This window comes from Rhinopithecus roxellana, chromosome 20 (assembly GCF_007565055.1).
Source record: "Rhinopithecus roxellana isolate Shanxi Qingling chromosome 20, ASM756505v1, whole genome shotgun sequence".
NCBI classification, from domain to species: Eukaryota; Metazoa; Chordata; class Mammalia; order Primates; family Cercopithecidae; genus Rhinopithecus; species Rhinopithecus roxellana.
The window spans coordinates 51413682-51441171 of NC_044568.1; the positions used below are offsets into that span (position 1 = coordinate 51413682).

The 27490-nt window shown below is 49.1% G+C and overlaps 1 protein-coding gene across 7 annotated transcripts; it reads left to right on the top strand.

Annotated features, from left to right (window-relative positions):
- Positions 1-443: 443 nt before the first annotated feature.
- MTHFSD (methenyltetrahydrofolate synthetase domain containing) lies at positions 444-26280 on the top strand. 7 transcript variants are annotated; one of them, XM_010355598.2, is made up of 8 exons: positions 444-523; positions 2470-2576; positions 3775-3888; positions 7720-7833; positions 9668-9758; positions 14068-14180; positions 14459-14584; positions 23994-26280. In XM_010355598.2, exons 1-8 carry the CDS (start codon positions 484-486, stop codon positions 24462-24464), a joined length of 1176 nt encoding a protein of 391 aa, XP_010353900.2. In that variant the 5' UTR covers positions 444-483; the 3' UTR covers positions 24465-26280. The 7 variants fall into 7 exon arrangements, with proteins under 7 accessions (XP_010353900.2, XP_010353899.2, XP_030781096.1 ...); XM_010355597.2 differs by lacking the exon at positions 3775-3888 and adding an exon at positions 3921-4034; XM_010355599.2 differs by having other exon boundaries at positions 464-523; positions 2473-2576.
- Positions 26281-27490: the final 1210 nt, after the last annotated feature.

Consider the following 27490-nt stretch of genomic DNA (forward strand, 5'->3'; position numbering starts at 1 on the left):
GATGGCCTCTGGCCGTCCGCAGCGCAGTCGCCGGGGCTGGGCTGGCTTCGAATCTCCATTTGCCTGACCCTTTAAAGAGCTGCCGGCTGAGTCCAAGTGTGAGCACACGAGGTTCTGCAGGGTCTCAAAGGAGGGAACCGCGTCCTGCAGGAGGAGCAATCAAGGCCGGCTTTCCGGAAGAGGAGGCCTCTAGGACTGGAAGAGGAGGTGGGATGTGTTTCAACCGGCAATGGGCTCCGAGAGGCCAGGGACTTGTTCTTTCAGTAACTCCAAGGCTTGGCAAAACGCCTGTCACGGGCGGCGCTCGACAATGACCAGCTAAGAGCATGAGCGACATGCCCGGGAGAGTCCCAGGTTCCCGGGCACGGGTTTTACCCGCCCGCGCATGCGCGCCCGGGCCACGCCCGCTCAGCCTCCGCCCCTCCCGCCGTCGCGCAGGCGCGAAGCGGGTGACGTCACTGCGCGCCAGACTCGGCCCGGGAGATGTCGCGCGGTGACTGCGTCGCCATGGAGCCCAGGGCGGGTGAGTTGCGCGGCGCGGAGCCCGGGCGGCTGGGAATGGGGAGGGACGGCTGGGACCGGTGAGGGTCGAGGCGGGGCCACGAGGGCTGGCAGAGGATGGCGCAGAATCACCGGAGGCGGGCGAGGGGGTCGGAGGGGGTCTGTGCTGGGTTCGGGTCCAACCAAATAAAGATAACTGGAAGACAAGGCGGGAGGGACACCTGCCGTGCACGTCGGGGAGCCTGTGGGCCCCGTGAGGTCGGGGAAACTGAGGCTCAGGGGCAGGATCGGAAGCCGGTTTGACTTACACGTGGGGGTCGCTTAACTGCTGTGGTCTTAACAGATGGTTGTGGAAGCCCTGTCCGTGCGGGGCCCTGTCTCGGCACTGGCGAGGCTTCCTCCGGTAGAGCCCCTGGCCTGTAGGAAGTCACTTTCTAGTGGGGTAAGGGGTGGATGATTGCTCGCAGGATGGCCTGGCAGATACCCCATACTACTAGTACGCAAGGTGTGCCAGGGTCTGTTAAATGCCGGAACCCCAGCTGTGAACAGGTTCACTCCCACCCATATTACGTGTGCAGCATGCACACAATACATAGACGGAGGGTGATCATATGCCGTCATGGTTAGAGTGACCTTTTGGGATGCCTGCCCTGTGCCAGGACTGAGCTGGGACTGGAGACTTAAGGGTGAATGAGAGCCACGCTGACCCAGCAGGGCCCACAGCCTGCTAAGGGAGCAAACAGACAATTACAGGATAGGGTTCAGGCATTTCACACATTGCTATGTGTCACCTTTTATTATTTTAATTATTTCTCATGTTTTTGTAACTTTCCAAAGGAAAGGCCCTGCCCTTTTCTTTTGCAATGACCCCTCCCCTTACCAGTTAGCCCATTGCTTTATTAGGGGAAATCACTGTTATGGGATTAATTGACTCCAGAGCAGGGACCACAGTGTTACATTTCTTGTGTTCCACAGGGTATCCTGCCCAGGGCTGGGGATATTCCAGGCCCTCTGGGCTGTTAGTGAAAGTGATACATGTGGTAACCTTGTAGTAATTGTTCCAGTTTGGGAAAAAAACCCAAATGGTATGGGTACTCTTTAGATTTCTAAAGGAGGGTCATCTGCCTGAGACAGCGCTCCAAGAGTGTTTCCTGGGGGAGGTCGAATCTAAGCTAGACCTGAGGGAGAGCTGAGGAGGTACAGGCCTGAAAGGGAGAGGGAGGTAGGCAGGTATGTTGGGGTCAGGGAAGAACAGTCCTTGAGCCACATTTTGGATTCAGAGTGAGGAATGACAGGAGATAAGGCCAACTTGTTCATCTAATTATGAAGCCCACACTAATAAAGGGGATTGCAGTCAGTAATCCAAAATAATAGCTGTCTTAGAGATCACTTGGTTTTAAGGCCAGCTTACCTGACTTACGGCAAGAATAAGCGAATCATAGTTATATCAAGACTGAATAGACTGAGAGGACAGTTTCTCTACATCAGCAGAACCTGAGTCCCCAAGCAGGGACTCTAGGGCTTGGTTACAAGACTTGGGTTGTATTTGGCTCCCCTACTGCTACAAGGTTAGTATAACTGGATTAAATATTAGGGCTATGTCTAATTTACTCTGAACTTTAATAATTGTTCATGAGTATGTGGTGGCAAATACCTGTAATCCCAGCTACTCAGGAGGCTGAGGCAGGAGAATCGCTTGAACCCGGGAGGCAGAGGTGGAGGTTGCGGTAAGCCGAAATCACACCATTGCAGTCCAGCCTGGGCAACAAGAGCGAAACTCCATCTCAAAAAAAGAAACCAAAAAAAAACTTACTACATTTTTCAATGTAGAGACCAAAAGACCTCTCAGTCTGGTCTGGCATAGTCATGAACTCTGGTGTGGGGAGCTGAGCGTGTAACTGGAGCAGGCTTTCAGCATGGGCTGTGGAATTCCTTTGTTTGTTATTAAGTGGGAATCTTTTGTTGCAGTAGGTGTCTCCAAACAGGACATTCGTGAGCAAATTTGGGACCACATGGAATCACAAAATTTAGCTGACTTTCCCCGACCTGTTCATCACAGGATTCCCAACTTTAAGGTACTGACACATTTCTGGAGTCTGGAAAAGGAAAACAAGATATTCCTAAATGAATAACACTCGTAATAAAATTCTCGTACTGCATCATGGTGGATTAGAATGTGGTGAGCAGTGAGCAGTGGTGTGAAATCAAAACCATTTGGCCAGGGTGTCCTTAGCGTTTAGAGACGTCGTTTACCCTTCACCCGGGGCCTCTTGCCTCTCTGTGCAGGGCGGCTCGGTTGTCTCTAGGTGAGGTGGTGCTACTTTGCATCTGTATGATACAAAGTAAAATATTTATCCTGGCCAGAAGCATGTTATTGTCGTGATGGCTTTTCACAAAATTGGCCCTGCTAAGAGCCTTAGGGAGTGAAGGGTACTGAACTGGAAGTCCAGGCTCTAGCGCCTTCGGAAAGACATGAATGCCTTGCCAGCCTAACGATGCTGGGCCTCAGTTTCCCAGCTGATCAAAATGTAAGACAATCAAAGATGGCTGTTCGTAACAGGGTTGACAGAAAAAAAGGTTAGTTGAAAGAGGTAGTGCAACAGTTCATAATCTTTGGCATGCCTGTTTTCCAAGAGAAAAAGAAAGCGCTTTTCAAAAATGCTCTCTCTGGCCTGAAGGACTTAGCTGTTTGCTTGCTTCTCCCCATTTTGTCGGGACTGTCTCTCCCCAAGCCTGGCTTCTCCACAAGAAGCTCCACCTTCTCTGGTCCTCAGCTGACGTGGTTCCAAGACTGTCCTGTCCCTTTGAAAAACTGCTCTTTTGATGATTTTCTGTGGTTACTGTGTTTTGTTTAAATGCTTCTGACCCCAGAGAGAGAAATGTATCTTGGCAGAGGAAAAGATGAAGGATGTAGAGAATCATGTAGAAATCTTTAAAAATGAATGGAACAGGAGAGAGGTGGGGGCTTCCGGGTCATGCTGTTGCTTGATTTTGGTGGTGGTTACACAGCAGTCTTCATTTTGTGAAAAATCATCACATTTTGCACTCGTGATTTGTATTCTTTTTGGAGTGCGTGTTTTATTTCAGTTAAAACTCAAGTGGGATTAGGCTCCTTTTCTCAAATCCCTTTCCTTACTTAGACTACTTCCTTAGACGTTTCTTTGGGTGACTGTTAGTGCCTGTCTGGGTGAGATTCTGGTCTGAGCTGCTTGGGTTGCAGTTGGCCTGAGAGCATGCTGTCCTTTCAGTAACGTGCGATTGCATTGGAAACAGGGCGCTTCTCATGCTGCTGAGCAACTCCCACGCTTGCAGGCGTTCAAAACGGCCAGGACCATTAAAGTAAATCCCGATGCCCCCCAGAAAAATGCTCGCTTCTTCGTCCTTGAAGTAAGTGCACCTCTGTCTATTTGCCTAACTAGGGGTCTTATCTGGCCTGCCAAAGCATCAAAGACCTAGACGTTTTTGCCAGAACACAGGAAGTTAAAGTGGACCCTGATAAACCACTGGAAGGCGTTCGGCTGCTGGCGCTGCAGGTAATTCCACTTCCCTGAGCCAGCCGAGGCCTGTCTGCCAAGGGGGACACCTTTGCCAGGTCGCTGGTCAGTGCACACGTCTGTCTTGTATTTAGAACGTCGGTGCTTCTGATTCCCTCCAATAGAGAAGGTGCCCTTGGTGGTGATTTCTCCAAGAATAGTTCAGAAGCCCTTCAGCTGTTTAGCATTCAGTCAATCAGGAGTCCCAAATGTGTCTAAATTCAGAGATAAAGGATGTTCAAAACAATGGCTTCCACACAAGAGAGGGAACGCAGGCAGAACCTGTGGTGTTCCAGAATTGAGGAGCTGGAGCTGAAACGGATGACACCACTTTGCCATTTGAAATGAGCATGCTGACAAGCTTGCCAAACACAGAATCATTTGCTTCTGGATGACAGACGTCACTTGTCATGTTCTGATACTATGAACACCAGGGATAAGAACTGGAAAGGTTTCTTCTCAACACTGTTAAACTTTTTAAATTCAGGCATGCTCTTAGAATTTTTATTTTTTTTCTTCCTATCCAACCAAACACAGAAACTCTGGCGTGGACACATTCTCAGTTTTGATGTGCTTCATCAGAGGAGGAAGATGACAACATACTTAGTTCTTTTGGCCGTAGTTGTAGTGTTATAATTCTTTGAAACATGATCCATCACGAATAAGAAGCCTGATGTGCCCTCAAAATGTATCAATTAGAGCACTGTTTCTCGACTGAAAACATAGAGGCCCCTTTTCTTTTTTTTTTTTTTTTTTTTTTTTTTTTTTTTTTTTTTGAGACGGAGTCTCACTCTGTCGCCCAGGCTGGAGTGCAGTGGCCGGATCTCAGCTCACTGCAAGCTCCGCCTCCCGGGTTTACGCCATTCTCCTGCCTCAGCCTCCCAAGTAGCTGGGACTACAGGCGCCCGCCACCTCGCCCGGCTAGTTTTTTGTATTTTTTAGTAGAGACGAGGTTTCACCGTGTTCGCCAGGATGGTCTCGATCTCCTGACTTCGTGATCCGCCCGTCTCGGCCTCCCAAAGTGCTGGGATTACAGGCTTGAGCCACCACGCCCGGCCAGAGGCCCCTTTTCAAGGAAAAAAAGAAAACCCCCCCAGGGTTGGTTTAAATTAGTTTATTATAATCTAATTCAATATGATAAACATAAAACTTGGTATAAATTGTAATGCAGATAGCTTTTATGCAACAATAAAACCGAAATAAGCATATAAGTTAAATACAAACAAAACTATAAAATCAGTAACATTCAAATAACCCCATGTATGTAATGTAATGTTTAGTGTGGTTTTGCTGAAGCGAATCACAGCTGATAACGTGAGTATAGTACTGGCCATCTCACGGCAGAACTGTCGTCATTCTGCCTTACGCTGCCACGCGTTGTGTGCTGACACCATTCTCCCACCCAAGTTGTCAAGTCAAATTCCTGAGAAGCCCTGGTGAGAGGGGCGCTTTCCACACTGCGTGGCAAAAAAAAGGTGAATGGCAGAGTGTATTCTTGCTGGAGCTGAGAGAAGGGGCCTGCCCTGGGTCCAAGCTCGTGTGGGAGATCATTTTGTCTGCTGATGGCGGTTCAGCCCCAAGAGAGACTTCTATGTAGGCTCTTCCAGAAGCGTAGCTTCCTGTCAGCCTTATTTTCTCAGTTAATGAATCATTTGAATAAGCTAGAAGTAGGAATAGCAGCAGTAGCAAGGAAGGACAGCAGTCGGCAGTCGCTGCATTCGAGGCGCAGTTGTGTCTGAATGTTTTCCCTGTGTTATGTGGTTTAGCTCTCCAGTAGTCCTATGGGAGCCATCTCTTCTCCTCTGTGACACTTGAAACCAGATGCAGAGAGGCTCCACCTCCAGTTACCACACGTCAGTCTCGGTACAGCCAGGATTCTGACCCAGCCACCTGATTCCAGAGCCAGTCCTTGCAGGTGTGAAGTTCAGGGTGTTCTCAGCTGTCGGCCCCTCAGAGCAAAAATCAGAAACCTTGACCATGTGGAGATCAGCCTTAGCCAAGATGGCCTGGAAGAGGGATGCAGCCCTGAGCAAATCCCTGTTGCTTCATGCCATCATTTATTCAGGCTAGAGAAACAACTGCATAAATAACTGAGCTGTCTCCCAGGCTGCGTGCTGGGCGTAGGATGTAGTGCTGAAAGGCACCAACACACATGTGGTCCCTGAGTTCTGGTGCTTACAGGGTCCTCAGTGGTTTTTGGAAACTTTAAGGGACTTAAGGATCAGCTGGGATGCAGGTAAAAATCCAGGTTCCTGAGCCCCAGCTGTGTGTGGGCAGGCAATGGTGACATGCACAGCCTCAGGCCACACCTAGAGGCACAGCGGCCAGTGTCTGACCGCACAGTCCGCAGTACGGGGGGCACGCACAGCTTCCCAGGCTCAACCCCAGACCTGTGAGTCTCTAGAGTGGCATCAGACTCTGCTTCATCAAGACTCTGGGGGTGCTCCAAGCACACAGGCTTCAGGACCACTGGCTCAGGTGCCACTTGCCAGCTCTAGCCACATGGTGGTGTCACTCAAGGAAGTTTGAAGACTGTCTTTTGGCCATGCCAGGTTCCAGTTGGTCTCTGGAGTGAGGTCTAGACCTCGATAATTCTTAAAGCTTGCTGGTGATTCTAATGCTCACTAAAGGCTGAGATCCACTGAGCCAGAGGATGAGCAGCTTCTAGAAAAGAGAGAGTGATCCCCATAATGTGGTGCACAGGACTCCAACACTGCCAGTGAGGGGAGCCACACTCCACCACTCACAGAAAGCAGCACGCGGCAGTTAGAGTGCTGTGTTGAAGTATTTTGCTCTCGTGGTTGACAAGCCTTTGTTGAAATAGGCCAAAGAGATGTTATGGGTCTTTTATTGGTCTTGCGATGTCATCTCCTGCTCGAAAACTAAAATATACTGTTATTTACATGAAAGATTTCACAGATCTTGTGATTGCCTTGTTGCTTACCCTTGCAGAATCTATGAGACATCTCAACCAGTGGTTTTCAAACTTTCGTGTGTATCAGAGTCACTGGAAGGCTCATCAGAGCGCCCCCAGAGGGGCTGATTCATTTCGAACAGGTGCCAGAAGCACTGGTGCGCTGGCCCAGGGCCCTCGCTTTGAGAAGCCCTGCTGTAGAGGTTCTCACAATAGGCATTTGAGAACTAAGTAGAAGTAAAGGGCTATTGGCACGTGTTGGTGTATTGATTACCATGATTGCTGGTCTCTGACTGATTTGCTGAACAGCCAAACTGCATAGAAATGTTTGAGTAAAGACAGCTATGCCTTGCCGGTTTCTAATGACAACATTGTTGTCACTCTGTTGCACTTGGTGCTGAGCGCAGAGAGGGCACAGGAAAGTCGAGGTTGGGATTTTGTCAGAACCAGCCTTCGTTTGGATTTCTGTTGTCAGTTTTTACTTGTACCGATTTTGAATGGCAAGTGAAGTCAAGTTAGCAAGTTTAGTAAACACTGTGGCTCTTCAGGGTAAGGAGGTGCCAAGTGGTGGTTCTAAGAAAAATTGAACCCACATATTATTTAATTAGGTTTTCGAATAAGTAATTTCCTTGGCACACACCAAAAAAAAAAAAAAAAAAAAATGCAGATAATAGTAATTTGCCTCTCCTCCTGAAATGGTAAAAACACATATAAAAAAGTCCTATGGAATAATTTAATTTTGTAATTTATTGATTGTCTTTTCTTTAAAAGAGCAAAAAAACATTGTTGGTTCCAACACCACGACTGAGAACGGGGTTGTTTAATAAGATCACACCACCTCCTGGGGCAACTAAAGACATCTTGAGAAAATGTGCCACCTCTCAGGTAAGTGCTAGAAGCAATGTCCTCACCTAGGAAAGAACTGTACCCTGTGAAGGCTTCTCACAAGTTCGCATAAGAGAGCATCACGCAGTTGGAATTCATTTTTAACAGGGCCAAAAGAACAGAGATATTAAAGTATTCAAGAATTCTGTCACTAACGGAGCCAAGTAGGAAAACTGAGTAAACAGATTCTATTTCTGTAACTCAATTTCTGTTTTGCACCAAATTGGCAAATTATAAATTCCTTATTGTAAGAAAAGGGAAGGCGAGTGATCTGGTTCTCGGCGCTGCCCAGTGTTAACCTGCAATGTTTCGTATTGTGGAGCTTTTTCTTATTCCCAGCCTGTTCGTCAGATGCCACCAGAGTGACTGGGGAGATGGGATGTAATTTCCAAAACGTGCTCCACTGGAAATTGCCTCACCAGTTCTAAATGAGTAATTGCTGACAATTATAAATTTAAGATTTTCTTGAATGCCTCACAATTTAGTAAAACCAAGTGTACAAGTATGACTTTAGGGTGCATTATAATACAATTGGTCATGTATTTTACAGTTAAGGAAGTCGAATTTGGTGGCTTTTTTAAGAATCCTAAAGTAAACTCCAAGTCACTTAATTTCGAATCTACTGAGAATAAAAAATAAGGCAATTCAAGATATCCTATTTTATGGGATTTGCCTGATATACATTAGGCTAATACTTAAGCCTAATGTATAAAACTGGAATGTTTTATTGTTTACTTATTAGCACCCTGCTTATTCCAAAAATAGAATTTGATATGATTTATAAAAATACATACGATAAAGTAAAAAAATACATATAGAGAGAGAGAAAGGAGCAAAGGAAAAATAAAGGTAGGAAAATGAGACAAAACCATGGTGATGGGCAGCATTCACAAATGCAAGCCGTCTGTTCCTCTGCAGTTGGTCAGCGCCTGCCCTCTGTGGCTCCTGTGAGATGATGAGAACCCAGGGTTGCCTGCAGTGGAGGGTTTCCAGGACTAAGCCCCTGTGTGACTGTTGGGAGACCCCAAGCCACCCGCATGCACTGATCCTTACGGAACTTGTCATAGCTCTGCACTGACAGACAGAGCCCACTGCCACGTTGAATGATCACTTACTGCTGGATACAGGGCTGAAAATGGCTTTTTCCTGAGATTTACATAAACCATGTTATGAGAATCAATGAATATATTCAACTTCCCTATTCTTTACATGCAGGCCTACATTAATATAAAGCGCTACACTTTTGGGACATTTTGAGTGAAGATAATTTTTTTAGAAGTGAGTATATTGTACATAAAAATAGCGCCCTTCAGGATTTTATATTGAATAAATATGTCATACAGTGTTCACTGACCATGTCTTATGTGCTAAATGCATACGTTTTGTTACTTAATTCCAACACTGGTCTGACAAGGCAGAAGGTGGTGTCCCTGTCTTACAGGGGAAGAAACTGAGGCTCAGAGAGCTCCAGCCTGCTGGGGTCCTGTGGCTCAGAGGCTCTGAACCCAGTTTCCTGGGACTCTGCCCCTGTGTTCTCACCACTGTGCTTTTCTGCCTTATGGGGAAAAACGATTTGTTAAATGTTATGAAGTTGGCAGCCTATGCATTTGTGCTGTGAGTTCCCCTTGGCCACCTTTCTGGGAAGGAGAAGGGGAACGGCCCTAAAGTGGTTTCTGGAACGCGGCTTCTGAAACGCCCCATCCGCGGTGCTGTGTGTGCCTGCGTCGGTTTTGTCCAAGAGGTTGATTCAAACCCTGAGTGCACTTTGATCATGAATTACAAAATGAGGAAGCAGCTGGCGTTGAAGTTTTCCAATCCATGTCTCTGTGTGCAGGGTGTGAGGAACTGCAGTGTCCCCATTGGCTTGGATTCCAGGGTCCTTGTGGATTTAGTTGTGGTGGGATCCGTCGCCGTGTCTGAAAAAGGTAAGACTAGCAAATGGGAACTCTTGAGTGTGACAGCTCTGCCTGAAGGCGGCTGCGTGCCAGGCTGTCAGTGCCAGGCTGTTTGTCTTTCAAACGTTGCCGGTGATTTCTGCTTTCTGGATGCGCTTACCTGGTCTCCGAAGCCACTGCATTTTTCCGTGGTGCATTGGCTCAGCCCCCCACTCCTGGCCCCAGCTCAACACATGTACGGCATTTTCACTTTTCTTAGCAGGGAAAACAAAGTGAGATAACTCTCTCTTCAGGTGGTGAGATGTTTTCTCTCTGTTCTTAAGTGAGCTGGAGCTGGAGCTGAATTTCTTTTCAGTATGTCAGTAAATACTTGGTTTTGGAGGGACTCCAGCAAATGGAAAAACAGTACCTTCCAAGCTTTGTTTTTATGATGAAGCAGCGGACTCCTGAACAGCATGGCGTGTCCCTGAGGCTTCTCCTGAGGCCTGGTGGTTTGCCGTGCTGTGTGTGAGGCAGGCTGCTCTCGGACCACAAGGCCGGGGGCCCTTGCCAAGACGGCAGGGTCACCGCACCACTCCTCCTTATCTCCAGCTTCAGGACACCCTCTTTTCCCAGCCACCACTAGAGCTGATGTGGGGACATTATTCTTTGCTTTCATTGCATTCCCAGTTTCCGCTGCTTCGTCTGTGTCATCAAGGCTGGGGACTCAGGAACACACTCTTCTGGTGTACCTGCTGCACCTGCTGTGTGCCAGGCAGGCACTGGGTGGTCTCTACCTTAGTACACGGTGTGTGGGTGGGGCAGACACGAGAGCTGGACCAGGACAGCACTTGACATGATCAGTGCTTGACACAAGTCAGGACTGACGGGAGTGGGAGGGGAGTCTGAGGAGGGACCGGCTGGCCTGCAGGGGCATCTCCCCGGTAGCGGCCTCAGGGCTGGTTCCTGCATGCTGGCCACTGTCCAGGCAGAGAGGACTGAAGGGTCCTCAGGCAGCAGGCCCTTTACTAGGTTACGCCCCTTCTCAGAAGCCTTGAGGCCAGATGATGGGACTTGAGCTCTAGGTGGTGGGAAATAAGCAAAGGTCCCCTCTTGAAAAAGATCATCAGGTTCAGGGATGTATAAGAAGAAAGCAATGCTTTGTAAGTTTCATTGCTCAGCTGACCCCCTGTGTAAGGTAGTAAAGTAGTCATGTGCCTGCTTAGAAAATTGAACAGCACAGAAAGCTCTACCATGTGTCTTCCCTGTTCCTTCCCCAGCTGCCCCATTAGGAGTTCCTAGTGTAGATGTCATACATAGTAGCATGCGTGTGAGACACATATCTTTTTTTTTTAAGTTCCGGGGTCCACGTGCAGGATGTGCTGGTTTGTTTCATAGGTAAATGTGTTCCGTGGTGCGTTGCTGCACCTACCAAGCCATCACCTAAGTATTAAGCCCAGCATGCATTAGCTATTTTCCCTGATATTCTCCCTCCCTCTGCCCCTGCCCTGACAGGCCCCAGTGTGGCTTGTTCCCCTCCCTGTGTCCATGTGTTCTCATTGTTCAGCTCCCACTTATGAGTGAGAACATGTGGCGCTTGGTTTTCTGTTCCTGTGTTAGTTTGCTGAGGATAATGGCTTCCCGCTTCATCCATGTCCCTGCAAAGGACATGATCTCGTTCCTTTTAATGGCTGCATAGTATTCCATAGTGTATATGTACCACATTTTCTTTATCCAGCCTATCGTTGATGGGCATTTGGATTGATTCCATGTCCTTGTTATTGTGAATAGTGCTGCAGTGAACATACATGTGCATGTGTCTTTATAGGAGAATGATTTATCTTCCTTTGGGTATATACCCAGTAATGGGATTGCTAGGTCAAATGGTATTTCTGGTTCTAGGTCCTCTAGAAATCAGCACACTGTCTTCCATAATGGTTGAATTAATTTACATTCCCACCAACAGTGTGAAAGCTTCCTATCTCTCTACAGCCTTGTCAGCATCTATCGTTTCTTGAGTTTTTAATAATCACCATTCTGACTGGTGTGAGATAGTATCTCATTGGGGTTTTGATTTGCATTTTTCTAATGATCAGCGATGTTGAGCTTTTTCTCATGTTTGTTGGCTGTATAAATGTCTTCTTTTGAGAACTGTCTGTTCAGGCCCTTTGCCCACTTTTTAATGGGGTTGTTTGGGTTTTCTTCTTGTAAATGTGTTTCAGTTTCTTATAGACTCTGGATATTAGACCTTTGCCAGAAGATAGGTTGCAAAATTTTCTCCCATTCTGTAGGTTCTCTGTTCACTCTGATGACAGTTTTTTTTGCCGAGACACAGATATCTTATAGCAATGGTCCCCAACTTTTTGGCACCAGGGACCGGTTTCATGGAAGACAGTTTTTTCATGGACCAGGGAGGGGATGGTTTCAGCGTAATTTAAGCACATTACATTTATTGTGTATTTTAGTTCTGTTATTCCTACATCGTAATAAATAATGAAGTAATTACACAACTCATAATGTAGAATTAGTGGGAGCCCTAAGCTTGTTTTCCTTCAACTAGACGGTCCCATCTCAGGGTGATGAGAGACAGTGACAGATCAGCAGGCATTAGATTCTCATCAGGAGCATGCCACCTAGATCCCTGGCACGCACAGTTCATACACGGGCTTGCACGCCTATGAGAATCTAATGCCGCGGCTGATCGGACAGGAGGTGGAGCTCAGACAGTAATGAGAGTGATGGGGAGCGGCTGTAAATACAGATGAAGCTTTGCTCACTCACTGCCCACCTCGTGCTGTGTGGCCCGGTTCCTCACAGGCCACGGACTGGTACTTGTCTGTGGCCCGGGAGTTGGGAACCCCTGTCTTATAGTTTATAGGTATAGATTTACAGACATCCCTTTTCCACATTCACAGAAGGAACTGTGGCACACACAGAGCTCCGTGCATCGCTGGAGAATGTGTCTTAGCGCCCCTCCTGTCAGCACAGCAGGCCGGCCTCGGCCCGTGTTGAGGAACTGCACGGTGTTCTCTCGTGACTGCCCTTCAGTAGCTGAAGCCCACCCCGGCCGACGGATGTATACGTTATGAGTTATTTCCAGATTTGGCTTTGGTCTTTTCCCTCACAGATCATGCTAGAGTGAAGTATGTTCTGGGGGATAGTCTAGGTGCGTCTTTGAGGCTCTCCATGGGCCAGGGCCTCAGAGGGGAGTTGCTAAACTGAAGGATGGATTTTGTCAGCCTCGATGTTGCCACCAGAAGGGCCGCTCACTGTTGGCCCCAACAGTGGTGCCCGGCCTCTGTCTCTGTTTCCTTGTTCCTAGCTGGAATGAGTCAGCTTTGACTTTTTGCAGTCTGCCAATGAGCAGTGAATAGTATCTCCTTTGCCTTTGATTTGTACCTAATTAGGAGTCAGTTAAGAATTTTGTATGTTTGCTGCTTATCTGCCTGTCCTTCTCTGTGAACTGTTCATATCCTTTGCTATTTTTTCTGTTGAATTTTCTTTCTCTTGTTTCTTTGCATGTACAGTTGGAGGTTTTGAATTGTCAAAGTAGCACGATCAGATGTGAGTCTTAGGCACAGCGGCAGTAATGTAGGTGTTCTGCGGGTGATGCTGGTGGTGGCACACGCAGGCCTCCGTTTCTGAAGGGCCTCAGGCTTCTCACAAGAGGAATTGTAGCTTCTCCGTGAGGGTCAGAAGGCATTTGATGTTTCCTGTCTTCCTGCATTTTTGTCTCTGAATAGCTGATTTGGCTAGAGAGGCTGTTAAACATTGATTTCATCTTAGCTGCTCTTTTAGGCTCAGGTAATCCTTTTGTGGTGCCACTCATTACAAGTTTGCAAAACGCGTTAGTACTGCTTAAACCGTCCCTCGGGACCTGGTGTCCGGTGGTGACTATTCAGTGTTTCTGAAGAAACGAGGCCCTGCCGCCACGGGCTCCTGACTTCACAGCGGCGATTCTCCCCCGAGGCAAGTTGATCAAACATATTTTGCTTTCAGTAGGAATTTGTTTTTATCTTTTTGAGAACTGCTCTTTTCATTCTTTTGAAGTATGAGTCTTGCTAACATAAAGCTGACATGAATGTGAGCTGTTTCCCTTTGTGACACGGTTAAACGGTCCAGTGTTCACATCATTGTATTTTCACCACCTGACATTTGCTGTGTTATTCCTGTTTAATGCCCGAAAGTCCATCTTCATGGTGGGCTGCTTGTGGGCATTTGGTGGGCATTTCTGTGAAAATTTCTATAGATTAGCTCGGGATATTGGGTTCCAGTTTCTCCTTCCACTGGACCTGATGGAAAGTCCACTTCTCAGCGATGCCCCGGACCACAGCGATACTGATTCTCGGTTGTCTCTTAGGCTGGAGAATCGGGAAGGGAGAAGGTTACGCCGATCTGGAATATGCCATGACGGTGTCCATGGGCGCCGTCAGCAACGAGACGCCGGTGGTCACCATCGTCCACGACTGCCAGGTGCTCCTTATGAATGGGCTGAGCAGAGCCACTGCCACTCTCTTCTGAGGGAGCAGGGGGTGGGGAAAGAGACTCGTCTGCTTCTGAACCATGCCATGTCATGAGTGGTGTGGATCAGCTAGGGCTGGACTTGCTAGTGGTGCAGTGGCTAAGCCTTAGTCCCAGAGTGGATGTGGGGGTCCTTCTCTAGCCAGCCTCACATTCCCACTGGGTGGGGCAGCGTGCACGACTGCAGTGGCATTTCTACCAGCCCCTTTATCCCGCCTCCGTTCCCCCAGGTCGTGGACATCCCTGAAGAGCTCCTTGAGGAGCACGACATCACCGTTGACTACATCCTCACTCCAACCAGAGTCATCGCCACAGGCTGCAAGCGCCCACAGCCAATGGGAATCACGTGGTCCAAGGTGGGTCACGGCCGTGGCCAGCTCTGGCCTGTAGCTTAGCGGCCCCTCCTCTTGTAAGTGTTTTCTGTCTGGCATGGGAGCTGTTGGCAACCCCAGCGTGGCTATACGTTAGAATTACCCAAGGAGCTTTTGAGCAATGTGGCTCCTGAATGACCATCTCCAGGCCCAGGCCCAGGAATCTGCTCACAGATCTCTGGGATTCTAAAAGCAGCTAGGTTGAAAATCTGCCTCTGCGGATGGCAGAAATGGCCACATGGGCTAGGAGGGCGAATGCCCTGAAGCTTTACTTGCCCACCGTTTTTCATTCTTAAGAGCTGTTTTCTGCCATCCCAGGCACAGCTAACTCCGCCTGGCATTCTCTCATTGGTCTTCCCTTTTTAAATCCAGGTTTTTTTTTAACTGAAGATCTGGATCTTCAAGCAGATCTAGCCTGAGCAGAAGGCAGTGCCAAACCTCTGTACATTTCATACATGTGTTGTTTTTATTTCCAGCTTGGGTAATGGCACACGTTGCAAATGAGTCTGCAATAGGAGTTTGACCCTGCAGGGCAGCCTTTAGGTTATGATGCTGTCTCTGCTGACAAACAGCCAGAATTACTGAGAAGACATTTGTGCTTCGTGCGGACAAAACTATCGGTCCAATAAGCATACGTGTCCACGTCTCCCATTCTTTAAACCCAAATCATTCCGCGTTTGAAAGTATCCTTCCTTTGGGCGTGGAAAATCAACAACATCCACCTCTAAGGATGAACACAAAATACCTGCTACTTTCGCCACAGCCCAGCAGGGACTTTCCCTGCAGGCGTCCTGGGCAGGCACTGTTGGGGCCTCTCAGGTGTGCACTCCTCGGTTGGTTGCTGATGAAAGCAGAGGGAACAGCCTGTGTGACCCAGAGTGGATGGGTGGCCCTCCAAGCGCACCAGGAGTGCTGGGGAGAAGGCGGTCACTGCTCTTCCAGGAAATGAAAATATCCCTTGGTGTGTTTCTTCAGAGTCTTTCACCTGGAAACTCTGATCCACAGCTTCCTCGTAAGTGGAAGCCAATGCGCCAGACAGAGCATGAGGCTGGTGGCTCCTCAGAGCCAAGAACGGGGATGGTGGGAAAGTTGCACAAGGGCATTAGCCACAGTCAGGCTGTTGGCAGTCCCTCCAGGCCAGCATGTCAGAGAAGCGTCCCATTGCAGCCATATTAGGGGGAGCCTGGACAGCCTCTGCTGGAAGAGAGCTAGGAACAGCTTGGTGACTTTCTGGAGATTTTAACAAGAAAAGTAGAAAAGTAGCAACAAATGAAGTCATCGGACACGTTAGATGAATATATCCTCTTACAGAAAAGCAAACCAAACTCAGCCAAGGTTCCTGAAACAGGGTCAGCACTGTGGGGGAGGGAGGGCATTGGGGGCTTCACTGTTTGTCGAGACCCTCTTCCAGGAAAATGGTCACTGTTTATGAGGCCTCAGCAAGAATCTCAAACTTTTAAAAACCTGTCTCTCATTTTGGGTCCTGTGTTCTCAGTTTCACCACTTGGTAATCCCTTTGCATGGTCAGAGGAAATCAGTCACTTTCTCCAGCCCCCAGTGTTTCTGTTTTAGTCTCACTAGCCATGCAGCTAAAGTGAGTTTTTATCAACATTTGTTGGGAGAAAAAAAAAAATCCCTAAATTCCAGGAAAGATTTTGGATGTGGAGGGGGACTGTTCAGTGCCAGGTTATGATATCATTTCAAATGGACTTTTTGGCAAATATTTGGTATACCTGTCCATGATATTATAGTGGTAATGATTTATCACTATAGGTCTGTAGGTCTTAGAATCCAAGAATTTACCTCTTGGCCATCTCACTGGGATATCTGCGATGCACTGTCGATCGCTTGTGGAAGGATGTGAAGGAAGCACAAACTGCCTTTCCTTTACTCATTTTCAAAACACAAAGATAGTTCAGCATCTCATTCCGTGGCCTTTGTTCCACCTCTCCAATAGTTGACGTCCTGCCCAGTCTTACAGAGCAGTCTAATACACGCTCCGCTTGAGTGCAGTTACTGTAAACAGTGCATCTCCTTGATTCACCGTCAACATCCACGTGGACTCTTCTCAGCCTGTGTCTCATGATTTTGAAGAAAGGAGACCAAGTGGCCAGTGAGCGTATTGCTCGGTTTAGCAGTCAAGAGTTTCCCACTTCGTAGCTCTATCTGTAACCTCCAGCACACCCTCCAAGCCCCTCGTTTGTCTTTGAAATAGGAGGGTGCGCAGCAGTGCGCGTAGAATGCCCAGGACGATGCTTGCGAGCATGGCCACAGTCCTCATCATTGTCACAAATGCGAGGTACGTTGTTAAAGTTGAGAAATCTTCCTGGACATCATGCAAGTTTCTTCTTTCTCTGTGCTGCTGGCAGAATCCTTAGGATGGTCCTTCTGGGTAGCTCACTGAGCCAAGATGGGGTCCTTCACGTGTCTCCCTGTGGCTACGGGTTGTCACATGGTGCCCTGGTATGCCCTTTACTACCTCTCAGTGGAGGACAAGGAGAGAAAGGCACTGACCCGGCTCTCCAGCCCTTCGGCTGCTCTATACCGCCTGTGACCGTGCAGGTGCTTTGCAGAGACCCCCCACGAGTAGCCATTGTTCTTCCTCCTCCATCTCCTCTTCAACAAAGGAAGCCTGGTAGGGTTGGGAAAGGGGCTGAAAGTGCATTCCAGTGCTCTGCACCCTCATCAGAAACTTTCTGGCAGGAAGAGAGAGGCACAGAGACATTCCCCAGAAGGCTCTGCTTGTACTCCTCCTTTCTAGAAGGCACATTGTCTGCTCTGTCATCGTGGGCTCTTCTGTCTCTGGGGGCGATTGCCTCACCCACAGACCCGTGAAACTCCGGGTGACTTGGCCACATCCAAGCCACAAGATGCATAGCCACTGCTGCCCCATCTCCCAGTCACCGGACCCTGAGAACCCAGGACTCCCTGAACTCCCAGCTACACCAGGGATCTCTGCCAGGCTGGAGATGGTACCAGAGACCTGGGCCTGAAGCTGGAATGTGGTCCTGAACCTCTGGGCAGTTCGTCCAGCTCCGGTGATCTTCTGATCTTAGAGACAGTCATGTGATGTCCCTCCCTGTGACAGCCATGTGTCAGGTGATCTGCAGTGGGCTGAGAGCCATTTGGCACCCTCAGCTCTGTGCAGTAGCAAACCGAAAATGGCTGAATTCCCGGACCCGCTAGTGTCGAGCAGCCCTGGCCACTGACCAGTGCCTGCCCTTGTGGGGCAGAGTCCCAGCCAGCTCCCAGGGCTGAGTGGTGTCCTGTGAGTCACTGGCAACAGAAGAACAGAACTTCCTGTTGAGACCCGTGGTCACCTGCTGGACCCAAGTGAGCACCTGGACAGCAGCAGCGGGTGGAGCCTCTGTGGGGAGACCCAGGTCTACCGCCATCTTGGAAGCCCCGTTCTGCCCAAGCCGCACCTGGGCAGTGGAGACACGCCACACCACTGTAGTGTTTCCCTAGAGCTGGCCTGAGCTGGGGAGCCAGAAAGATATATGTTAAGAATACCTCGGAGATGGAGAGGAGTGGTAAGGCATGGCTATAGACTCCAGAACCTCAACTGCGCTGAAGGCAAGGCCAGCCTACTGGGAGACTAAGGGCTTAGGAGAAGCCACTCGGGCACCCGCGAGCCTGTGGTCCCCGTCACCAGACCCACAAACCAGGGGACCTTTTGGCCTTTGCCCGGTGTAAGGACTGTCACTCACACACATCTTCTCACCCGTCCTGTGCTCCTCACGGGAACTCCCATCAGCACATGGCTCCTGATTACCACGGCGGGGGCGAGGATGCCATAGACCAAGGTCTGTGCATCTGTCTGACTTTCCCAGGTCAACTCATTTGCTCCTTAATGAAGGAAACTGGATTCTTCCAGAGCCACTCTCGTGCTTATACTCAAGGAAACAATTCTGTAGCTTTCAAAGCATGGCCTGTTCTTCCCCACACAGCCTGCTGGGGAGAGTGGTCCTCAGATGGCCACAGAATGCTGCATGGTCTATAGACACTTCAAGAAAAAGGATTTGAGAACAGTCTCCAACAGCGGTCCTGGGACAGCAAAGCCCAATTTCAGATCCCACATAAGACAAAGTGGTTCTCTGCAAATAACGCAGCTAACTGTGAACCAACCCCTACCCACAGCTGGACCAGTACATTTAGAGGGCCGAGACAGGCTTTCATTGAAAAAGAATTACCGTATTTGACCTAGTAATTTACCTTCTAGGAATCAGTCCTAGAGAAATAGGTAGAAATTCAGATAAGGATTTATTGAATTTCTATAGAAGACATGCAGTGCCTTAAAATGGGGCTGGGAGGTCCACTGAAGTGCATACAGCTTTTTACAGAATATTTAGTGGCATGAGAAAATGCGTGTGGTATAAAGTAGAAAAGGCACAATGTGATATTATACATGCTTGATATGGAATTTCATATTCTGCTCATGTTAAAAGGCAGAGAGAAAAGACGGGGAGGAAATATAACAGAATATTAACAGTATTTATCTCTGGGAGATAGGATTTCAAATGTTTCACTTTTTTCCCGAATTTCCCACAACAAGCATATCCTAATTTTATAATCAACAATATTTAGGAAAAAAACAGTAAATTTGTTCAACATTTTCCAAGGTAGACATTGTGCCCAGGTGCATTTGAACCCAGTCATACAGCAGTAAGGTAGGTATCTCTGTTCCCAGTGTACTCAATTAGTAGAAATGAGAATTCGGAAATGAAAATAGTTAAAGATGCGCCAGTCCTTAAAACTCATGCACACACGTGTGTAGGGTGACACTGGAACAGCCAACACGGAAAGCTCGAGCATGTCTGTGTGAGGGGAACCATGCGTCCGCTCTTCTCCAAGGGCCGAAACTCCAAGTGCGAAAGTGAGACGGGAGCTGCTGGTCCCACGCAGGACTCTGTGCAGAGCAGGCGGAGGGAGGCACGTCACTCCCACAGGCCTTGCAGTGACGGCCAGGCAGGAGCCACGGCATGCAGATGGAAGCCGGCACCTCGCAGCGTCAGTTTTAAGGTGATCATGTATACCGGAAAACAGAAATGCTTTTTACTAAATAGTTCTTAGTGACTTCCGTACCCCTCCCAAGTTGAGCCCTCCCTTCCCGATGTTGGGGTACAGTCGAACGCAGTGCTGCCTGTGGTCAGCCCCCTGTTGGGAGATCCAGGCCTCGCCCCTGCTGTCCCCCAGCACTCCTAGTAGAAGCGTGATTGTAAAGGGGTGGCCCTATTGCGTCTTTTTCTACCAACTGACACCTTTGATCAACTATGAACAAAAGGGTTTTCCGTGAGCCGTGTTGAAGAGATTCTGCCCTTAGAGGGCCAGCAGCGGCTTCGAGGCCTACCTGGCGTTTATGTTTACGGAAGGCAGCACATTCCCTTGGCCTTCCCTGCGCTCTCCTCTGAGCATACCCAGTCCATATGGTTATTTCACTGTGGCCATCTGGAAGTATCTTAAGGCATTTTCATCAGGGAACAATCACATTTAGTCTCAGGCAAGAGAACTCACTATTTATGGAGGTTGAACCTAGTATTAGAAATACTTCTGATGCCGGGTGCGGTGGCTCAAGCCTGTCATCCCAGCACTTTGGGAGGCCGAGACGGGCGGATCACAAGGTCAGGAGATCGAGACCATCCTGGCTAATACGGTGAAACCCCATCTCTCCTAAAGAATACAAAAAACTAGCCGGGCGACGAGGCGGGCGCCTGTAGTCCCAGCTACTTGGGAGGTGGAGGCAGGAGAATGGCGTAAACCCAGGAGGCGGCGCTTGCAATGAGCTGAGACTGTGCCACTGCACTCCAGCCTGGGCGACAGAGCCAGACTCCGTCTCAAAAAAAAAAAATAAAAGAAATACTTCTGATGTCTGCTCATCTTCGCCAGCATGGCTCATGCCTATAATCCTAGCACTTTGGGAGACCGTGGCAGGAGGATCACTTGAGCCCAGGAGTTCAAGACCAGCCTGAGAAACATAGCAAGACCCCATCTCTACTGAAAGTAGAGAACTTAGCTGGGTGTGGTGGTGAGTGTCTACATGTAGTGCCAGCTGCTTGGGAGGCTAAGGCAGAAGGATTGCTTGGAGCTGGGTATTCAAGGCTGCAGTGAGCTATGAGTTGTGCCACTGCACTCCAGCCTGGGTGACACAGTGAGACCCTGTCTCTCAAAAAGAAAAAAAAAAAAATGAGGGGGATTCAAAGATCATCCAGTTTCCTTATCTCCAGGTCAGGTAATGCAGGAGTCAGAAAGAAAAGCAGTTTATCCAAAATGGTAAAAGCAGCATGTAGCTGCCTCAGGATTGGAGCCCAAGTCTCTGCTTTTTGAGCAGTTTCTGATTCTCAATCAGAAATCTTAAAAGTCAGATTTTAGATTCATATTTGACTTAACATGTCTAGGGGACAGGTTTTTAAACTTTATTTTAATATAATAATACAATATTTAATATAAATAAAAGTTCTATTTTTTTGAGAGTAGAATTAGTTATAAAAAGGCAAAAATGTTTTCTCATGTTTGATTAACAAGCAAAATGTTTCACTTCACATGCCACATTGGCAGAATGTAACAACTGTTCCTTGTTGCCAGCCGGGAAACAGTAGCACTGCCATGTACTCGTCCCGACCATGGTGTCCAGCCACCCTGCTGGCTGGTGCACAGGAGGCTTTCTTGTCAGCTGTGGCAGGGATCGGCCCAGTCATCCAGCAGCTGGCAGAGTGGCAAAGCCGCCCCGCAGCCAGGAAGATGTTTCCATTAGAGCTTGAGGAGGAGGGAGCTGATGCGAAGCCTTGTCATCCTTTACCCAAAAACACTGCTCATGAGAAGAGCGATTTTACTTCAGTGGAACACACTTGTGCATTTCCATTCTAACGGCCCCCCTGCGGATGCCAGTGTGTCGGTGCCCTGGCCATCCTGTCAGCTCATAATGTGTGGTTAAGATGTTTTCATTATTCTTCAGCCGATTGTATGTTTGCTGGCTCAGAATGGAGGAGCTCCCTGTGATGTGCATGGAAGGATATATTTGTCTTTCCCACGGCATGTTTCAAAACAGCTTTCTGCTGTAAAACCCCAAGTGTGAAGCCTCGCCTGAGAATGCTTGCTTCTGCCATAGGGAACCTTGAGGTGCTATTGGACACAGATGGGAGGGGAAGTAACTCGGGGGGCGGGAAACTGGGCTGGTGCAGCTCCTGATAGACCCCATCAGAAGAGCAGTGTTTACCCGGAGGGTGCAGCCTGCCCCCAAACCCATACCCCTTACTGCACTCCTTACCTCACCCCCACCCCCAGCCCACTTGATGCTGTCACCTCAAGGCTTCTGGTGCTATCCTCAAAGCCAAGTAACTTTCAGTTCTTCCAGGCGAATGCATAGCCACACTTTTTCTCTCATTGTAATTGCAGTTTTAAATTTTATCATCTGTTCTCAGTACTAAATCTGGTAATTTAAAAGATCCTTCAAAATCAAATGATGACCAGTTTGTATCTATTTTTCAACGCTTCAGAAGAACACAAAAGCCTGAACTTCCTGAGAAGGTGGAGTAGAGGTGTGGAAAGAGGTTGGGTTGGTTGGACTTAGGTCGTTTTTGAGATTCCTTGGGCCCCGGAGCTTGTATGATACTGCTCTGTGAGTTCGGTCTCCTCGCAGTAAATCAGTTGAGAAGGATGGCCGCGGGCCCAGTGGAAGAGAAATGCCTTGTAATTAGTTAGGAGCACATCGTGGGTATGTTCGTGGCATAGATGTGGGTTGTTTTCCTTTGTGTCTGAACAATGGGAAATACTGAAGCAAGTCTTTGCAGAGTCTTTCTATGACAGCCAAGAGTCTGTTTGCCATTCAAGACCAAAATGAGGCCTTGTGCCTGCCACCTGCCAAGGCTTCTGATGTGGCAGTGCCAGGGAGCAGAGTGGCATCCCACCACAGAGGACTCTGACCAAAGCGAAGGTTTTGCCGAGAGGGGAGGTTACTTTCCACCCAGCACTGGGAGACAGAGCCAGGTACTAGATGAGAGAGGACTGAGAGCCTCTAGGTTTTCAGGAATGCACTTGGCTGTTCTTAGGTGCTTGTGTATCTTTAACTATTACTCTAATTTATTGATGCTTAACTTGGGGCCTGTGCACCTCTTGTAGCTTGGAGGCCCATGAATAGTCTTTATTGACCCTGGGAAATTGTACAGAAAATTGTGGGTGAGTCATTCTTGGGAGGGAACCCCAGCTCCTTACAAAGGTTCCTCTCTCACCCTGCCAAGGATAAGAACCATTGCTCTAAATTACATATTATTCTGAATGTAATGAGAGCATTGATACTAGTTGAACTGTTTCATCTTGTAGAACAATTTATAGTTGTCTAGCTCATGTGCTGCCTCATACTGTGACATACTCACTTCTGTTGGAGGCCTGCAGGTGACCACGGCTTGCCTCTTGGTGACCGTGGTCATGTGAAAGCTTGGTGCCCACAAGAAAAATAAAAAATATCTCTAAAGAATGAGAATTGTCTAAAAGGACTACACAGTGTCTGTTTCTTTTCTGCACAGGGCACGGTGGTCCAGGTGTCACCTGACTTGTCCTGACCCACAGGCAGCCCCCAGTGCAAACTGCCCCGTCCAACAGGCCTTCACTGTTTAGGCTGCATCAAGCCAGTTCAAGTCTGTTCCAAGGGGCCCACTGCAATAGCTGATTGATTAGAAAAATCCGGATAAAGCTAAAGATATCCTTTGTCTACAAGTCCCATACAATTGAGACTTAAGCTTTTGCGTAGTATTACTGATTTCATAGTTTGGTGACCTGTCACTAGGAAGTGTTTTCAAAGCTGTGTCTCAGACTTGCCTTGTTTTCTGCATTTTTGGCTCTGCATTGAAGGGGGTGACCCCTGACAGATGTTCCCTCAGTGGAGAGGAGACCCCTGTGGTCCTGTTAAAGTCCTCATCCCACCCAAAGGCACAGGCAGGGGGCAGATACAGAGACAGCTCCCTGTTATTCTCGGGGCGGGGAGGTCATTAGGGGAGCTGCCTTTGGTAACCCTGTAATCCCAATAGTAGCAACCTTAGGTGCCTCTTCTGGGTAGGAGGCCTGAGCAGAGAGCCCTAGCTTCACTTTCCTGCTTCTGGGCCTGGACGAAAATGGAGGCCCAACCCTGCAACCTCCACAGCATGTGGGCAAACGCTCCCGAGAGCCCCCATGAGCTCATCTCCCTTTAGCCAGGGGCGAGGGGCAGAGCTACAGACTGGTGACATCGTCTGTGTGAGACAGTGGGTGGGACAGTGGGAGTCCCGTCCCTAGGGCTGAGTTAGACCACTCGGCATCCAGTCCGCGTGTGTAGCACAGCTGGTAGTCAGAGGTGTGGACGCGTGTGTGGCAGGCGCCCTGTGATTCTGTCCCTGAGAACAGCTGCAACTGCTTTGCTTTTCAGATCAGCTGGGAGATGATAGAGAAAATCCCAGTATTGAGGAGCCTCCGCGCCCGAGAGCAGCAGGCTGGGAAGGATGTCACCCTCCAGGGTGAGCACCAGTACCTTCTGGAACCAGGCCGCCAGCAGGCAGTGCCCCTGAGTGCAGGCAGAAGGCCCCCGGACACACCCGGGCCAGAAGCCAATTCCATGGAGGCAGCCGGTGGCTCCCCACCAGGGGAGGGTGCCCCGCTTGCAGCCGACGTTTATGTTGGGAACCTCCCCAGGGACGCCCGTGTGAGTGACCTGAAGAGAGCCCTGCGTGAACTCGGCTCCGTGCCCCTGCGGCTCACCTGGCAGGGCCCACAGCGCAGAGCCTTCCTCCGTTACCCAGACTCAGCCGCAGCCCAGCAGGCCATCTCCTGCTTGCAGGGCCTGCGCCTGGGCACCGACACCCTGAGGGTGGCGCTGGCCAGGCAGCAGAGGGACAAGTGACCTCATGGAGAGCCACAGAGCTCACTGCAGACTCGCCATCCCCATCCCCTGCCGCTCCGGTTCCCGTGGCACTCGAGAGGCCTGCGTGGCAAGACGTGGCAGAGCCACCGCATGAGCTGCTCGGGTCTCAGTTCTTCCCAGAAGTCACCAGTCAGTGAACGCCCAGGGCCTCCTGTGAGTGGGGAAGCCGGCCCACAGTCCATCTCACAGCACACAGAGACCTCAGCCTCCCGTTCGTGCAGGCTCAGGCCTTGAGCCAGTTTGTGTTTCTCTGGAGGGACAGAGCAGAGGGGCCAGGGACGGAGTCAGTGGCGAAGCAGGGGTGGGTGATGTGAAGATGATCTCAGGTTTGCCAGGGGTGGGCTGAACGGGAGAAGATGGACAGAGGATCCGGCTCTCCAGAGGCCCTGGCCGGGACTGCATGCCGGGTACAGAAGAGCGCCCTTGGACTTCAGGGTCCTGAGCTGGCAGCATGGCAGGAAGAGCTCCATCCATGTCACAGGAGCCCAGGGAGCTCAGCCCCTGGGTAAAAAGTGCTCACTGCAGCTCAGATCAGTCCTCAGGTCACACTTTGGGGAGCCAGCATCCCTTCTTCCCCTCCCCAGCCCACTCCTCCCTCTGCTGACACACACTCCGGGCCCTCAGCCAGCTGGCTGCACGGGGAGCAACTTGGTGCTGTGTGAGAGACCGGCTCTGGGAGAACGGGTTTCATCCCAGCCTACGTCACATTTGCCCAGTGCCTTACGTTTTCTGGTTTTTTCCCTCCAGTTCTGTTTCTAAAAACCAGCTGGAGTTTGGCTGAACTGTCCTTTCTCAACAGAAGCGCTTTTGCAATTGATCCCGGGCAACAAGTCAAAATAAGCTTTTAAGTGGAGATTTTATTTTTTTCAAATGTATATGCTTTGGAAATTTTGATTTTTTAGCCAGAGGGTTTTACCAAGTGTTATTTTAAGCACATTGTTATGCCTCAAGAGGGCAGCCCTTGCACGCACTTTAAAGAAAATGTTTTCGGGACACTCAGTCTTCTCTTTGAAAGGGCATTTTCTCACTGGTTTTCCCGTGAAAATCCCGTGGAGACTTTGGAAAGAAAACACGGCCTTAGATTTGCTCATTAAAGACTGATTACCTTCCCAAGTCGCCATGAATAAAATGAGGGAGGAGAAACGTCTCGAAGCACCACACCTGGCCCTGGGCCCTGGGCCCACTGTGTCCTTGGCCTCCCCCTACCCGCACGACTGGTCACATTTGTCACTGGGCATTCAGCTCAGTGTCAGAGGGCGACTCAGCCCCCAGTTCAGAGTAGTCATCTGGTTACACTGAAGTCCTCACCTTTTTTCTCTTTTTTTAAAGAATACTTCTCTTTTTGAAAGATTCTCGTTTGTTTTTCTGTTTACCTTTTTTCTGTGGATTTGCTGCCGTTAGAATAGCAACTGGAGGAGAAGAGCAAGTGAGTCATCCCTGACTTGTCCACTCCCTGTCCGGCCAGCAGTGGGCACAGCCCTGCAGACAGGAGCAAGGACTGCTGGGAATAGACCCACTGGAGCCGGGAGAGGGAGAAGCTGGATTCTGACCCCACCACTGAAACTCCTGTGTCCAGCCATGCCTGACGCCCACCCCTCCTTCAGACGGCGGGATTAAACCAGTCAGTACAGGCTCACTCAGGGAAGCCAGACTGCTGGGGTTTCCTGACACTTTAGCCAGAATAATCCAGGTGTATGGATACACAGATAATCTGAAGGAGTTTCTCATTTTTATATTTGTGGAACATCGTGTAAGAAAAACTAAAGAGCAAGTGCGTGAAATAAAATCCCCCACAGCCTGCACACCTTTCACTGCTCTGTCCTTTGCAGGGAGACCTGTGGGGACAGTTCCCAAGGACTGTGGTGACAGGTGGTAGTGAGGCAGGTACTCAGCTACCAACTTCTTGTTCCCACGGCTGTTGCGTGCATCGGGATTGTGTCACTCACATGTGATAAGGGGAGAATGAATGGAAGACAGTCACTTGACAAGTGCTGAGACCATCCCTTTTATTTTTATATCTATTGTTATTATTATTTTTTGAGACAGGGTCTCACTCTGTCACCCAGGCTGGAGTGCAGTGGCATGATCACTGCTCACTGCAACCTTGAACCCCCATGCTCAAACCATTCTCCGGCCTCAGCCTCCAAGTAGCTAGGATGATACAATTGAATAAATAGAAAACAGATCAACGTGGGGCCTTTGAGGGACTCAAAGTGAAGGAACCACATCGTGAAAAAGCTTCACTGCAGGAATCGAGAAGATCTCAGGCACCATCCGCTCCTTAGTCCTGAGACATTTGATACAGTTTTGCACGAAAAAAAGTTATGTCGATGAAGTGTCCTCGAAACTTTATTAAGAAAAATGTTTTTTAAAAAGGAAAATGTGTCAATTTTTGCTCGTGTCTGCTCTGATCTTAAAATATACAGGAAAACATGAGCTCTAAAAATAGAAGTCCTGTGAGGTGGGTGAGGATCCTAAACAGAGCCTGCAGTGAGCAGGAATAAAAAGCTCAGCAGGAAGGGTGGTGATACTTTTAAGAATATAAATCCCTACTCACAACATCGACATTTGTATGAGAAGCCGTGCTGTGGCGGGAGAAAGAAAATCTGTGAGCAGTAAGACGAGAGTGCTGGAGACTAGGCGGTGGCAAGCCACAGCCAACCCCGGTGTGGAAGGCACGACCGCATCGGCATTCAGAAACAACAGGAGGACTTCCCTGGGCTGCGGAGGCAGCGTCTGAGCCAGGGCTTCTCCACACACCTGTGGCAAGAGTCTGGGCCTCGTCTACAGATACGAGCAGGCAACAAGTAGCTGCCAGACGGCTGAGGACATCGGCATCTTGAGACACGCGCTAGCCGTGGTGGACGTGTTCATACAGGAGTCACAAAGGGACTTGGAGGCCATCGTGTCCATTAAAAAGAGAGTGGACTGGTAAGAAAAAACGCCTTAGAAATTGAAATCATAGGCCGGGCACGGTGGCTCACACCTGTAATCCCAGCACTTTG

Excerpts from the sequence above, each read along its gene's own strand:
- MTHFSD (XM_010355598.2), top strand. The coding sequence starts at position 484 with ATGTCGCGCGGTGACTGCGTCGCCATGGAGCCCAGGGCGG. Across the intron at positions 14,181-14,458 it reads CCATCGTCCACGACTGCCAG|GTCGTGGACATCCCTGAAGA; the intron begins GTGCTCCTTATG and ends CCGTTCCCCCAG. Across the intron at positions 14,585-23,993 it reads TGGGAATCACGTGGTCCAAG|ATCAGCTGGGAGATGATAGA; the intron begins GTGGGTCACGGC and ends TTTGCTTTTCAG.